The sequence below is a fragment of the Leptinotarsa decemlineata genome, unplaced genomic scaffold, assembly GCF_025532065.1.
Source record: "Leptinotarsa decemlineata unplaced genomic scaffold, Ldec_3_MD MMD2_tig00002159_RagTag_RagTag, whole genome shotgun sequence".
Lineage (NCBI taxonomy): Eukaryota > Metazoa > Arthropoda > Insecta > Coleoptera > Chrysomelidae > Leptinotarsa > Leptinotarsa decemlineata.
This window is the reverse complement of record NW_027412574.1, coordinates 7,141,411-7,158,495: the sequence shown is the minus strand read 5'-3', so window position 1 is coordinate 7,158,495 and position 17,085 is coordinate 7,141,411. Positions and strand designations below refer to the sequence as shown.

Below are 17,085 nucleotides of genomic sequence, written 5' to 3'. Positions count from 1 at the left end.
TGGGTGCCACTGGGTCCTAAAATTCTTAGTCCAGCCACTTCCTTGGCTAAAGAATCGGCAATGCGATTACCTTTACTCCTGTCGTGCCCTTTAACCCACCTCAGGATAATGTTATTATCTACCAAGGCTAAATCTTGGTGGCACTCTAGTACTAGCCCTGAGGTAACACGCTGTCTGTTCAAGGCTAATAGTGCTTGTCTGCTATCAGTGCAGGATCTTATGTTTTTGCCAGAAATTCCTTTCTTGGTTATTTCTTTTGTGGCGATTGAGATACCAGCCAGTTCTGTTTGGACCACGCTGGTATTTCTTCCCATTCCCCACTTAATCCTTAGGCTCAGTGACCTGGAGTTAACTCCACATCCTGAGCCTTCTTTGGTTTTTGAGCCGTCTGTATAAATCCGTATTGCATTTGTAGCATCTGACTCTATAGTTGGGAATAAATGATGAGCACAAAAAAAGTACCATAACATCAGTATAATTACGAATACTAGTTATAGTTTAAATAATGTATTATATAGTGATTCTACTGTGGGAGTTTAAGGAGTGCAAAAAGCAGAAAGTGAATCGGAAATTGGTGAAAATATTGAAATAGAAAAAGCTCATGTAAAAGTAGCAATTGGTAGGTATTAGTCAGTAGACCTCAGAGAAAAATCAAACCACCTGAGCATTTGAATTTATGATTTGTTTGAAACTTTTTGGATCGAATGTGTGATGTCTACTTGAATCATAATACCTGGTTGAAGGTCAATTATAAGTGAGATAGGAAGACTGGTTAGAACTTACCAAAAAGGAGATGATATGAGTTGGGTCTTGCTTTAAGTGGAAATAGGAAATATACATTGTAACCATTTTAATTAAAAAGAATATTGACGTTGGCCGCTTTTTTTTAATAGGTATCTGGGTCGTTTTTTGAGTTAAGTAAGGTTAGATGCACATAAAGGTGTAAAAGGAAGCTCCTGTTCCTCATTGTAAGTATGATTTCATCTACGATAATTATCAAATGAGTGGAAAAAGGGATCTGAATCCATTGATCACCCGCATGTCCAAAAACACATAGCAAACATCTAAAATAATACAATGATGTCATAATGTGAAGTCTCATCTAAAGCACCAGGATGTCGTGGCGAATTTACAGCGAAATACTTTTGTCCTACTCATGTGAGAGGCTGTACAGCGATTTCGGTTATAGTCTTTTTTAAGTCGGATGAAGACCAATGCAACAGGCAGCGCAAAAAAATCTGCGAACGTTGCGTAACATGTCAGTTTTGGGACCGTGGGTCGCTTGATTCTGCGTGCTCGTGATTATTCTCGAGGAATGTTGGTAAATTAAATAAATATAATAGAACGAACGAAAAATACTAGTATTATTGTGAAAAAAGCGTCGGGCACTTTTGATATACAAAAAATATGACACAAAGCGCCCACGCCTTTTTCACAATAATACTAGTATTTTTCGTTAGTTATTGTTTTAAGCTTATTCAAAAAATATTTCTAACTTTTTGGAGTTTGATGTTCTTCAAAAGTGTGTTTTTTATTTTTTCAAAATATATTTATTTTTCATTTTTTAGTTTCGTATGCTATAAAAGCGTGTTTTTTAGGCTTTTCGAACATATTTATTTTATCTAAACTTTGGGATCAATCAGCGGTATATTGTTTAGAAAAATTACCATTGATATTTTCCGATTCCGGAGAGGGAGCCTGAAAATCAGCTACCAAGCCCAAGGCAGCAGGCGCGCAAAGGAGGGTTACAAAATAAGGCAGCAGGCGCGCGCGTTAATAAAAAAAATACTTTTTTCAAATTGAGAAATACATGTACTTAAAGTGAGTTCGAATTATATCAAGGAGCGCCATCTGTTCGCGAATTGATCAAGCAATAATGTCGATAATACTCTGTCAAATACAGATCCCAAGCTTGAGAGTAACAAACAAACATACCCCAGATAGCCTAAATACGTCTTATGGACGTTTTTAAAACGTCCCGCTTGGACATTCAGGACATCCTCGAAACGTCCATTTTACGGACGTGGACATCTTATGGACGTCTTTGTAACGTCCATTGTTAATAATCAGGATGTCTTTAGGACGTCCATAATAGAACATTTCAGGTCTTCGAATGGACATTTACAGGATGTCTTTAGGACGTCCATTTGAGAACATTTCATGGACATAATCAGAAGTTCCCCACCCTCAGGCTCATACAAGCTAATAAGCCTGATGTAGTCCTTCTCGACCACCAGACCAAAACGATATTCGTCGTGGAGTTTTCAGCTCCTGGCGAGACGAATATCCTCAGAAAAGAGGAGGAAAAACGGATAAAATATCGAGATTTTCTCTTTGAACTCCGCAGACTCTATCCACATCACTCTGTCAAGATGGTCGTTCTGATTATTGGAGTCCTTGGTGGAATGATGTCTTCTCTACTCTCGAATCTCAAAATCATACCGGCTTGCCGCACTAAGGCAGGAATCTTAGCCGCACAGATGCAGAAGGCTGTCATTCTTGGCTTACTGCGTTTGCTCAGGGCACATGATTCTCGGACCCAATGATCACTTACCCCACGGTGTGGGAAGTGGTCATTGGTTGATTATGGTGGTGCGCCCTCCCGAAGGTATCGGGGCTTCGGGGCTTAGGGCCTGACCAGCGCACACTACAGTGAAAAAAAAAATAAAAATATTTTCGATAAAACACAAATTACAACACGTTTATAAATTAAAACAATTTTTGAAAACAAACATACTAATCACTGAAGCAAAAATGCTTGTGCGTGATACATGAAAGTATAAGAAAATATATATAAATACAGAGAAGTAAATTTGTAACATAATCTAGGTGGGAAGTCCATATCGAGTAAAGGGTCATAATAAAGTAAATGCGTCAAATTAGTGTAAATGTATCAATTCCTTGTTTCTAAGTCTATATTGGGTAAGTGTGACAATATCGGAACGAATCAGCAAAAGCAATCATAAGCTATTTCAAAAATTTCAGGTTGATAACATTGTTGAATATTATTCTACCAGTTCTGTTTATCCATGTTTTTACATGACGCTTGAAAAAAAAATAATTTTTAATAACTTTTGTTTCATCTGCGTAGCAAATTGAATATTTTCGGAGCCAAGAATTCTACGGAACGTTGCCCAATACTCTTTTCACGGCACGGAACATTTTTAAAATTTATCTTAGTTCTTGTATTATATGTATGCCCAATGGATTGGAGAGAAATTCGGTTTTTATTTATAGAAGTTAATATTCTTTGGCAGAATATTTATCTGATATCAAATATATAGTTTTCGGAATAAAGTAGATCCGATGAATACCTCATGTTTTTTTTTTAATATTATTCTCAATATCCACCTTTGTATTACACTCAAACTACTCAAGTTATTTTCTGCCACTCCACCCCATCCCAGGATGTCGTAGGATAGCTGAGACTGGACCAGTGCAAAATACAATATTTTGAGGTTTTCCATGTTCAAATAGCCGACCAGATATCTGAATTTTCTTAGCAATCCTCTCAATTTATTCTTTACGCTGGTAATATGCAAGACCCATCTCATGTGCCTATCTATAATGATTCCGAGATATTTTGTTTAATTTTTTTCCACTATCACCGTATCTTTGTCTATTTCCAAAGGTCCTAGATTAGGTAAATGGTTGGAGTAAATTGTGAACGGTAAGTAATACGTTTTTTCGCTATTTAATGTTAATTTGTTGTATTTAAACCAATCAAATATTTTTTGAAAGTCAATTTGGGCCTCTATTTTCAGGTCGGACCAAGATTTTCCCTTGTACATAATGGCTGTATCATCCGCAAAGCTGAAGAGACTTCCCGTTGATCCGATTTTCATCAACGTATTCATATAAACGGTAAATAGAAGTGGTCCTACAACTGTACCCTGCGGCACTCCATAGGTCACGACCCTCGGACGGCTAAAAACCCCATCAATACTCACCATTTATTTCCAATCAGACAGATAATCCTTCAACAAATCGAATGCTGGACCTCTTAGGTATTCCATAGGACTCGATCTTATGTAGTAATCTTTTGTGACATACGGTGTCAAAAGCTTTCGATAAATCGACGAAAATACATAACAGGGGAATTTTCATGTCCAGAGAACTATAGATTTCACGAGTTAATAAATAAATCGCATCCTCTGTAGAGCGACCTTCTCTGAAGCCAAATTGATTCTCGGAGAGAATGTTGAATTTTTCAAAGAACTTGAGATTCTATTTTTCAAGACTTTTTCAAAAATCTTTGAGAAAACGGATAATAATGAAATTGGTCTATAGTTTTCAACACTTTGTTTATTTCCACTTTTGAATAGTGGTTTGATGATGCCAAGTTTCAAACAATCAGGAAATTTTCCTTTTGTAAAACATTTGTTGATGATAAAAACTAGAGGTTTAGATATTTCATAGTTCAGGTGCTTGACGGTTTCAGATCTAATATCATCCCAGCCAGGCGATTTCTTCGGTTTCAGATTTTTGATGATATCAGTTACCTCAGTTTCGGAAGTGGGGGTTAGAAAAAACTGTTTTCCAAGTAATCGAGAGATTCAACAAAATTTTCAGGTTCTTTTATTTTCTTTGCGTAATTTTTACCCAAGTCGCTGTAGTACTCGTTGAATTTATCCGCAATATCATTTTTGTTTGTTATAATTTGATCATTTATTTCTATTGAATCAATGTGAGTCTTATACTTCTGTTTCGGACAAATATCATTTACAGCAGTCCAGAGGTTGAAGGAAGAATTATATATATATATATATATATATATATATATATATATATATATATATATATATATATATATATATATATATAAGAAAAATGTTCAATATCTCCCCAAATTGGTATCACAATTATTACATCTCAGCGTAATATTCAAATCATATCGTGTTATGTAACAAAGAGACTTCTCAGCATTTCGTATAGCGCGTTTTGATATAACACAGTGAAATTGCATTGTAAACAAGGTGATATCGAGATGTCATTGTCACAGATGTGTTTGCTGGGCAATTTTTTTTCTCAATAATTATTTTTTGTGACATCCTAGTATTTTTCGGTTACTTTATATTAATTAAAAACTCATTTTGAAAACCAACAGGATCATATTGGAATCTATAAATTCATAGATGCAAATTCTAATAACAGCTTTTCCGTAAAAAAATCATATTTTCCCCCCAGAACTATTGAAAAAATGGGTTTTCAGCTTTTGTTGATATCAAACAGAAGTTTTTCTTGTTGTACTTTTGGGTATTTAACCATCCACGATCTGTACAATTGGTGAGTACCTTGTATTCATAAATATTTGCTTACAAATTGAACTATTTCAACAGAAAAAATGGAATTCATGTACTTAAGTATTATTATTATTTTTTTACCGAAGTATGCGCTGGTCAGGCCCTATCCCCCGAAGCCCTGATACATTCGGGAGGGCGCGCCAGCATTATCAACCAACGGGGGAGTGTGGGGTAAGTGATCATTGGGCCCGAGAATCATGTGCCCTGAGCAAACGCAGTGAGCCAAGAATGACAGCCTTCTGCATCTGTTCGGCTTAGATTTCTGCCCTAGTGCGGCAGGCCTGTATGATTTCAAGATTCGAAAGTAGAGCAACAATTTTTGATAAATATGCACTTTTATTCGTCTACCTCCAACCTGAGATGTCTACCATTATTCGAAAAGATTAATTTTGAATGAAAATAGAAATGATAGGTAAAATGTTCATAACGAATTTCTATAATGCAAACACGTTAACTGAACAAAACTCATGGTGTAAATATTAATCGCAAGCCTCAAGAGCAAACAGAAATGAAAAATCCGCTACAAAAACTGCTCGATAAGCTCCCCTTCTCAATATATTCTCGTAGTCTGCGAAGACACCCCTTCTGTACTTGGAATAGCATTCCAGGGTCGTATCGTATGGCTTCACTATGTAATGTTATTCTATTCAACAAGGCATCTCTTGTGTGAATTGGTGTGGGGTGAACAAGGCTTTTTAGATACCCACACAGAAAGAAATCCAATCGATTTAAATCCGGGGACCGCGGTGGCCATGCATATGAGGAGGAGCGCCGACATGCATAAATCACATATCTCTTCAGGTTTGCGATGTTCCAAAATTGTTCTGAAGGAACTCCAAATAACGTTCGCCATTCAATCATTCATGTAGAACGAATGGCCCTATAAGATGGTTTCCTATGATACCAGACCAAACGTTCACGTTGAATTTCCGTTGTTGTTTTGTTTGCAATATCCCATGGGGATTTTTTTCGGCCCATATGTGCAGATTATGAGGGTGGTCGAGACGACCACCCATATACCGGTTTCGGAGTATTAACTCCTCATCAGTACCGGGGGGGGGGGAGTAATTTCAGACGGAGTGAACCGAGGAATAACCAACATGCAACGAATATTATACTGCTTACCAATTGATTTGTGTTGCATGGAATAGATCAGCTACATCAATATTTATTTAGCTCTCTGACATGGGAAGATAGAATATTGTAAAGTTCAACATCGATATAACTTCTACTTGAATTTGTCTGCTTTCTGAATCTACTTGCTTTTAATGAATCTCGTTCAATTGTATTATGATCGTGGAAATTACAATTTCTGTTTTGTATTGATTTATTTTTATGAACATGTTTGTTGTGTCATGTTGTTTCAAAACTTCATAAAAGTTTGGGATGTAAACACTTAGTCACCGGACTGACCGGACTAAAAATGTTTCAGTGTAAATTTGGTTACAGAATAGGGTGAGAGTGCTATATCAGGGCGTCAGCTTTCTACGCCAAGATAACTACGCACTGTTTATCATATCTCATTTGTTTATTGTGATCAATTCAAAGATAAGATATGAGTTACAGAACTACTGATGAACTAAAGCCTACTGATACTAATTTTTTTTCCAAGCCCTGAAATGGAAAATTCCAGTGGTCGAGGCCCTTCCAAATTAGAACAGACTCAGCAACAGGTGAATGAAGTTGTAAATATTATGAGACTGAATGTTGAAAAAGTTCTCGAGAGGGAGCAAAAGCTGCCAGAACTTCACAGTAGAGCAGAAGCTTTGCATGAAGGTGGTAAAGGCTTCAAACAGCAAGCTGAGAAACTGAAAAAAAAGTTATGGTGGAAGAACATCAAGATGATGCTTGTGATGGGTTTGATCGGAGTTATTATTTTAATTATTATTATTGGTGAGTATATAGAAAATGTGTTCAGTTAATACAGTATTAGTTTGATTCTAGTTCCAAATAGATGAGTGATTTATCTTGTTCGATTAATGACCTTTTCATTTTGCAGAAATTCATATTCAATATAGGATAAAGAAAATAACTTTTGTCTGATTTCTGCTAAGTTTTTTATTTGATATGACCGGTTTCGGTTTATTAAACCATTATCAAGTGAAACTGACGCATTTTGACAAACACGTCCTTAAATATGTAGGTACCAAAAGCACATTGACTTTATCACTGTATATTTAAGAACTTGTTTGTCAAAATGCGTCAGTTATACTTGAAAATGGTTTGAAAAAAGTTTGGATATACCTTCCTCAACTTGAATTTAGATGAATTAATAATATGAGACTTTTTGCTCCATTCTTACACCACAGACTTGTCTAACAAGAATACACCGGGCAAATATCGTATACTCCCTCTCCAATTTCAAGAAAAACTTACCTACATTTGTTTTTATTTTTCCACTTTCAATCAAATGATGAATATGTTTACAGCTAGTCGTTGAATAATTTACAATTTATTAATCAACCCATGACAGTGTCGTTCAATGTAATATTGTACGTGTTTGCATATAGGTATAGGCTGACAATTTGAAAACTTTCAATGGCTTTATTTGAGCAACCAAATAAAATATAAGAAATCGCTGAAAACAACTTCCATAATAGGGAGGGGGAACACAATGATGTAATAGCTAACTTGTTTTCACTTACTCCCTCGCCTCCAGCCCCCAACTTTATATTCTTGAATGGCAACCCCCTACTTGTGATATCTCATCTAGAAATAGTCTTTATAATGGTACCCTACAAAGGCTACATTCGATGTAGTAAGTTTTGGTTTATTAAATGAAACACTATGTATTTCAATTGAAATATTATTTTCTATTATCGTAGCATTAAAGTTAGGTCTCTTATTTTTGTTTATTTGTATCTGAAAAAAATTTTCTTACTTGATGAGTAATAGTAAAAAAAGGTGTATTTGAAATATTCGTTTTCGAGTGGTATTTTTGTATTGCATTTTTTTATTTCAAAACGGGAAACGATACTCTTATTATTGATACATTTGATTTTTATTTCGATACGTTGTACACAAAAAATATAATTTTTATCTGCAACAATGGTGTATAACATAGCTGAATGTGTGGAAATGATTTTTATTTATAGCAGAGATCACTGTTTGTTAAGAACAACTAAAGTATTTAACCAGAGGTACCCGGAGAGAAATGTAAGTCACGAGTACATTCGACAACTAGTAACTAAATTTCAAGAAACTGGTACTGTCACAAATAAAAGAAGGGATCAACCAAGATTAGTGGACGAAGCAACGCAAATTGAAGTAGGTACTCGGACTGTTTGCAATAAATCATACTTGATCGTCTCGTCAAGCAGCTACAGGAAGCGGATTATTCCGCGAATATATAAGGAAAGTACTTAAATTACATAAATTTCATCCATATGAAACGCAAATTTTTCAAGAACTTGGTGACGATGAACCCGACAGAAGAATTAAGTTTTGTGAAATTATGACAGCAAGAATGACAGCATTTTTTAGTTAAGTGACGACGCAAATAAACAAAACTATCGTTACTGGACTGACAAGAACCCACGAATATTTAGAAAAGGGTATAGGCCATTCCCCAAAAAAGTTTGTGCTGGTATATTGGGAGATACAATTATTGGTCCATTATTCATAGAAGGAAATTCGAATGGCCAAATGTATGCTCACATGCTAGAAATATTTTCGAACCTCGGTATCAAAGGGAGTGCCACAATGATTTATCCTTGGGCCCTTGCTTCTGCGATTTTTATCAGTTTGTTGAAAAATGCAATATATATCACTGTGCCGACAATACGCAGTTATATTTCTCTTTTTCGCCTCGTGATTCCACCTAAGCCCAGTCTTATATCATTAAGGATCTTCAAGCCATCTTTGACATTTCTACAGCCCAAGCTCAAGCTAAATTCTAATAAATCTGAAATAATAATGGTTGCACCCAAGAAGAAGAGAGAGAGCTCACCAATAGTCCAATCAACAAGTTCAAAAACACGAAAAATAGAGATAAAGGTCCTAAAAATTTGAGCGATAGCTCATTCGATTCGGAATCACCTCTAGAAAAATGTTTTTGAAGGATTTTGGTGCAGGTAAAAAATTGCAATTGTTATTGACAAAATAAGATTTAGTTTTTCGTTAATAACTCAAAAAATATTAATATTTAAGCAATTTTGAAAAAAGTTCTTTAAAGAGGAGGAAATTTCCGATAAAAAAGTCCCGACTCCCGAAACTCTATCTCCATTATTTATAATTTTAATTTGACTTTGAAAATTGGGTTCCGCGCGGCTGTAGCGGCTGTCCGCCGCTAAAGAGAGTTTATCAAAAGAAATAATTTTTTTATAACATGAAATGTTATTTTGAAAATTTGAAAAAATTCTAGTATCTTCTTAACACTTGAATGAATCGAGTCCGTAAAAAAAAACTTTTATCACCATTTTTCAAAAAGTTATCCAATTGTTAACTAACAAATTTTTTCCCAATCTTCGTTGGCATAAATAATGGGATAAAATGTATTGATTCGTTAATTATGATTTTTTATAACTATTGCAAAATGAAATATTTAAAAATTGTTGATATTTTTTTTTCAATTGATATTTAGCTATGTCTGTTTTCACATTAAACAATGGCAGTTATTAACATAGGATATGAATTTTTTACGTAATTTGTTTATTAAATTGTTTCAAACAAATAGAGAAATTCAATATTTTTGAAAAAATTTTTTTTGCTATTTTGTTGTCTAGAGATAGATAATTATGATTTAGAAATTTTTTTTTCTTAATTTTAATTCTTAATTGATTAAAATTGATTTTTTATATTTCGATTGTTTAAATAATTACTTAAGAAATAATTTTGCTTTGAAAAATCATAAATTACACTTTTAAATAGTTTGTCAAGAAAAATTTCATTTATTATTTAATTGTTTATTAGTTTAACAATTTGTTATAAACAAATATTGACCAACGTTATATTTTTTCTGAAACAGAAAAAAATTAGAAAAACAGCTATATATAAAAGAGTGCCATAATTTTTTAAAATTTATTATAATAAAATATCATATATTTTATTATAATAAATAAAAAAAAAATCATAGCACTTTTTCATATATAGCTGTTTTCATGATTTTTTTCTGCTATTATAATAAAATATTATATAATAGTGTATTATAATAAATAAAAAAAAATTATGGTATTTTTTTATATATACCTAGCTGTTTTTATAATTTTTTTCTGCTTCAGAAAAAATATAACGCTGGTCAATATTTGTTTATAACAAATTGTTGAACTGATAAACAATTAAATAATAAATAAAAAATTTTTTTTCTTGTCAAACTATTTAAAAGTGTAAATGATGAGTTTTAAAAGCAAAATTATTTCTTAACTAATCATTTAAGCAATCGAAATATAAAAAAATCGATTTTGAACAATTAAAAATTAAAATTGAGAAGATTTTTTTTATTACCATAATTATCTCACAGACAACATAATGGCAAAAAATTTTTTTTTTAAATATTGAATTTCCCTATTCGTTTAAAACAATTTAATAAACAAATTATGTAAAAAATTCATATCCTATGTTAATAACTGCCATTGTTTAATGTGAGAACAGACATAGCTAAATATCCATTGAAAAAAAAATTCATCAACAATTTTTAGATATTTCATTTTGCAATAGTTATAAAAAATCATAATTGACAAATTAATAAATTTTTATGAACTTTTATCGCAGGATCGTATGAAATATATATATCAAAAGGGATCCACGAAGTTTAAAATTTATGGGCCAATTATTTATACCTTTTATTCCATTATTTATACCAACGGAGATTGGGAAAAAATTTGTTAGTTAACAATTGAATAACTTTTTGCAAAATGGTGATATGAATTTTCTACGGGACTCGATTCATTCAAGTGTTAAGAAGATACTAGAATTTTTTCAATTTTTTAAAATGACATTTTATGTTATAAAAAAATTATTTCTTTTGATGAACTCTCTTAAAATTATAAATAATGGAGATAGAGTTTCGGGAGTTGGGACTTTTTTATTCAGAGGAATCGGGCAAATTTCGGATATGCAGTTGGTTAGTACCTCGTCCACTAGATGGAGTGACATTTTGTTGTTCGCTCGAACTTAGAAAGAGGAATGAAATACTCTGAAAGAATTCCGATTTTCAATTATGGAATATCATTGACTTTAGGTCAATGATGGTCACTATCTTGCACTGATGAGTGGCTTAGGAGCCCGAAACCCGTCTGCAAGTGTGCCCGTTCCATTGTATTGCCAATTGCATATGCAGAAAATTTTCTGTGAAGATTCCTGCACTGACGCCTGTCGGATATAATCCGACACCCTTCGTGGTATTAGCCAGGGGAGTAGTTGTTTTCTGATAGGCGTCAGTTCATTCATCAGTAGGTATATTCGAGACTGGCTTGAACGTTTAATGTTCATTTATTTAGATTTATTCAAGATGATGACCGTTATACGTGTATATGGTATGAATGTGAAGAATAATGATTTTATTATTCTAAGATTCATAATGATTTGAGACTAATGAAACTGACTATAATTTTATTATATGACATTAGTCTGATTATTGACATCTTCAGTTCTGATATAAATGTATTGAAATATGTCTATGGTTTATTGATAATTTTTATTTAGAAAGTTCTCTCAGAACTGTTTTTTAATATGTAAATTGAGTAATAATTGGCGGGAAATAGGTATGGTTAACATTTGCTATTACTTTTAACTAAACGATTTTGATTAATACAAATATCTTTCACTATTCATGTTATACAAATAGATATGGTTTAGTCTCCCTACCAATATGGTCAACTCCGCTGCGTTGGGGAGATTTGATTTTTGAATTGAAGCAAATCTTATTGAAATTATTTGACTAGCGGAAAATTTTTTGATTCAAAATGGCATCTGTACATTAATGCTATGTTTACGTTTTTAAGCTTTTGAGATACAGGCTTAAGTTATAATGTTATACATTAAACTAAACGGTGGTTCAACTCTTCCGGACTCCCCTTATGGGGAGATGGTAATGTTGAACGTCACATTCTCCTTGTTTATTGGGAAACCAACTATAAAAAATGGTTGACTTTGGAACTGAATGCTTTAAAATTAACGTATCTACATGCATTTTTATTCTGTCATGGTCTCCCTTGATTTCCCACTTGGGTATCTTATTTCTCATCACTGATGAAGTGTCTTTTCATACTATAAAAATTCTCAAATATCAAAAAGGAGTGAAAACTGCTCATTTGGATTTGATATAGATCGTAACTGAAGGATGTATGTCTCTAATTTGAAAATAAGACTTTTTTCCTCATTTATAAAAAATGGAAACTTTGATTGGAATAGAAATAATTCAGTAAGTGGACATTTCAAGTTATTCTTATGAGTTTCATTTTATCAAAAACAGTTTTTGAAAGGCAACTAGGAGAGGATCTGAATCTGGAACAACGTCAAAAACCACAAAAAAATGAAACATGTTTTCAAACATAGTTCTAGTTAGATGTTCAAGAATATCTTTGAATGTATTTACTATATTTACTTCGAATAATGGTTTATTACATTTTCTTTTCATTAAACACATTTACTCTATGAAAATTTCCTTAACTGTAAAGGTATCCAAGAGAGAACCATTGATGACAATTTATGAGGAACTATCTTCGAGAAAGTCATAGCAAATAGTAATAATACTGTCTTCTCTATCCGAATAAAATTATTTAACATGGAAGCCGCTTTTCCATAAAACCGAAAAAAATCATTTGTTTCAATTTTGTGATTCTCATTCGAGTGTCTTTTTATACCACTAATTATTTCAAGAGTGTAAATTCCACATATTTTTCATCATTTTTTTTTTCAGTATCCCTTATCAACAGTGGTGGAGACAATAGTAACCCAGCAGTAACTACCCGCCAACCCTCTCAATCTTAAGCACAACAATATTTTGGGTCTTTATGCTACTTATATTTGCACCTAATTTTTATGAAGTATCTTTTGCATCATTCTATAATAATTTTGCATTCATTTCGTTATATTGTTCAAGATGAGATGTGACATATAGATACATTGAATTTTTCGTTACTTAAATTTTGCCAAAATGAACATTTAGATATAAAAATAAATCATCAATACAGGCTTCACATTTTATTTATACCTACTTACTGTATTGTCGTAGAAAACTGGAATGATGCTAACAAACTTATTATGCTGATGTTTATGTACCTACCAGATATAATTTAATAGTTATTTCGTATACTGAACTAATAATAAGAATGAAATTACGTCTTTCATGTGTAGTTTTCATGTGAAAAAGCGGCGCACGCGCTGTAGATGTAAGTTTAGGGTACCTACATATTTTCTCTTAGGATATTATTGACTTTTATCAAACTATTAAAAACAACTGAAATGGCTAACGTTTGTAGCAGAAAGAAAAAGTGGAGAAAAACATTGATTATATGTTGGTGGTTCTTATACTTCACATATAAAATGTCAGGATGCCAATGTCAACAAATAACAAGATTAAATTTCAAATAATATTGCGTTCTGCCGGATAACGATGCAAACTTTTTCTCTCTAAGGATTGGTTTAAGAAAAAGTACCCACTCAAATAACTTTCGTTAAAGTAAAATAAAAAGTTGAATTGTGGCGTATGAACGCTGCTATATTGATTTACATTGTGACAACTCTCTAAAAGTAAAAGATAAAGTTAAAGTTGAGTGTATCAACCAGCTACATATGCAATAACCTCCGCTGTAATCTTTTCGATACTAAATTGATTTTGAGTTACCTACATGAAGAAATTTTACCGAAACTTCAACACAAAAGTAATTATTTTGAGTGAAACTTAACAAACACAAATCGGTATCGAAAGATTATAGTAGAGACATACCTCATTCCGGTTAAATATGCCTTAAAACCGTGCCTCAACTGTGAGAATACGCAAAAATTTATAGTTGGAATGAAATCTACAAATGTCCTTAGTATTAACAAAGAGAATATAAGAACATAGGCTTTCACGACCGGATTGAATAGAACAAAATCCGGGGTAGTGAGCCGTTGTCGAATGGAACCAGGACCAAACGTTTCGTCTGCTACATCATCAGTGTAATGTGCGTTGCCTCGACTGCGGGGACTAAAATTATATCTCAGCAACAAGCGACATCTTCATTCCTATTCAAACTTGCAGAGGGTGGAGGGGGTGATGATGGGGACAGCGCGGGGCCGACAGTGGGGACGGTGCAATGGCGGGGTGTCCATGCAACTGCTCACCTCTGACAGGTCCGCACTTTTGCTGGGTCGTGGACATTGATACTTTGGTACATTTTTTGTGATTGTATTTATCCAAATACAAATTTTTTCAACAACCATTTAACGAATTTCTAGTCCGATTCAATATTTTTTTGGTACCTAGATAGAATTTGGAACCCCGACGTAATATGATTCAATGGGAAATACTCTTTCCACACTATCATTAGGAGGTGACTGAGACTAGATTATTTATTTGAAGAATATATGATTCGAAATTTTATTAGTTCGGACTTCCATTGTCTAATATGATTGTAATGTGATTTGAAATCTAAATTAAATTAAAAGAGGTTAAAAAAGGTTTCGAAAACAAATTATTTCACATTTCGATTGTTACTATCGTCTTCGGGTGATGAGTGGACTATTCCTTCGAGAGATAACTATTTATGGGTCATTCGAAGGCTTTCACCTACCTCAACAAGGGATACAATAAGTAATGAAATAGTTAATAATAATAATAATTGTTTTTATTGATAGGTATGAAAAAAAAACCAAAGTATGGAATACAATATATACAATCCACCAACGTACCTATCAAAAGGCAGAATTCAATTTCTGATCTTGTCACGAATGAATCAATCAGAAGTTGATCTTCCATTCAACCTTAAAAAAAATAAATAAAAAATATTGTACATGCACAACATACGTAAATCCTAGATATATATCAGTGCCAAATGCACCAGTTAGTACTCACAACAATAAAAAAAAATAATGAAAATCAAATTGTATGAAATGCTCATTTACATCAAAATTATTTTATTGACAAAGGAGTTGAGGCAATTTGTGTTCCAGTAAGAAAATACTGGGTGTATTTCTATAATCTAACACGGAAAGTGATTTTAGTGAATTGGGAATTCGATTATAAAGCCAGGCCACAATATAAGAAAAGGATCCACAAAATAAAGTGGTTCTATGGCGAGGTGTAGTTAGTTGATTTCTGAATCTCAGATTCAAATTATGGATGTCTGTTCTATATCTTATTTTGTCATGAAGATAATTGGGTATTTTTATTGTTATAATCTCATGGGAGGTGATACAAGCATGAAATATGCGTCGACCTTCCATTTTTAGCCATCTCAGTCTCTCCACGTGTTGTCCCCTCCTAGTTCCTGTAATGAGTCTGATGCAAGCGTTTTGTAAGGTCTGTATTCTCTTTTTATCATATAAACGTAACGCTGGGCCATATACTATATCTGCATAGTTGACGTGAGAGAGAACTGGGCCATCGCATAATATTTTCCTAGATTTTTAATTCAATGACTTCCTATTTGAGTATGTTGATTTCAAGTTACTATAGCCACGTTTCATAATTTCGGAGACATGAGAGTTGAACTTAAGGGATTGGTCAATTATGAGACAAAGATTTTTCCTAAATTCTGTCAAAGGCAACTGATGCTCGTCCAGAACGATATCGATATTTATCTCACATCATTTTCTCATTGTTGTTTGACCAAATAGCATTACTAATGTTTTGGAGGGATTGATTGTCAGGCAGTACGTCTTTGAGGTTGTGAGTAAATTTTAAATCTGCATTTATTTGCTCACACGCAAGTGCTACAGAATATTCCGAAAATCGTTTATGAATTTGGATGTCATCAGCGTAGCTATGAAGTTCGGTGTGATGGAGACACTCTGGAAATTGGGATGTGTAGATTACAAAAAGCGTAGGATCGAGAATTGAACCTTGAGGTACACCTTCAGATATATTCAAAAAACTTGATATAGTTTTAACTAAAGTTATGCATTGAGACCTTCCATACAAAAAGTTATTGATCAGTGTAGAAGAAGAGTAGAATAAGCTATTAAAACAAGAAGTGTTAATTTATTATCATCTATTGATGTATAAATGTCATCAACTACTTTCAGTAGGGCAGTCGTGCAGCTATGATTGGGTCTGAAGCCCGTTTTGTTTCTCAATATAATTGCGAATCTGTTCATTAATGATTTTTTCAAAGATTTTAGAAATGGCCGAAGGTCATTAAAATTTTAGGGATTGTTGACTTTGGCTAGAGGAATTACCTGGGATTTTTCCATGATTTGGGAAAATCATTGTTATGGCAATATATGGGGACAATAATGCAAAAGCATTCTTATACTAATGCCGTCAGTACCAACAGCGTTCGATTTCACTGAGAGCATTACTTCGAAGACCTCTTGGTCTCTTGTTTCACAGAAAGAAAAAATCGAGTTCGCATACATTTATTTATGGATAAAAAGTTCATCGTCGGGTAATTCAGTAACTATTGTTACAAAAACACTCGTTAATTTCGGAGCTTTCTTGGGGTGGCTGTTAATTGAATTTATAGACTTTCGGCTACATAGCCCTGAATCAGAAAGTTCATTGCAAAGGTTATTTTTATTATTGCGAAGCCTGGACTCCAAATAAGTCTCTTTTCGAGATTGATGGTGGGATTGGTGAGATTCCTTAGTTGTTTATAATAATCCCAATGCACTATAGAACCACTTTTTCTAAATCTAA

The 17,085-nt window shown here is 33.3% G+C and overlaps 1 protein-coding gene across 1 annotated transcript; it reads left to right on the top strand.

Moving 5' to 3' along the window:
• The first annotated feature begins 6,838 nt into the window (after positions 1-6,838).
• LOC111516451 (synaptobrevin-like) lies at positions 6,839-13,435 on the top strand. The gene is made up of 2 exons (XM_074177173.1): positions 6,839-7,196; positions 13,162-13,435. The coding sequence occupies exons 1-2, from the start codon at positions 6,923-6,925 to the stop codon at positions 13,230-13,232; spliced, it is 345 nt and encodes a 114-aa protein (XP_074033274.1). The 5' UTR covers positions 6,839-6,922; the 3' UTR covers positions 13,233-13,435.
• Positions 13,436-17,085: the final 3,650 nt, after the last annotated feature.

Coding starts and splice junctions, on each gene's coding strand:
- LOC111516451 (XM_074177173.1), top strand. CDS start 6,923: ATGGAAAATTCCAGTGGTCGAGGCCCTTCCAAATTAGAACAGACTCAG. Junction 7,197..13,161: donor TATTTTAATTATTATTATTG/GTGAGTATATAG, acceptor TTTTTTTTTCAG/TATCCCTTATCAACAGTGGT.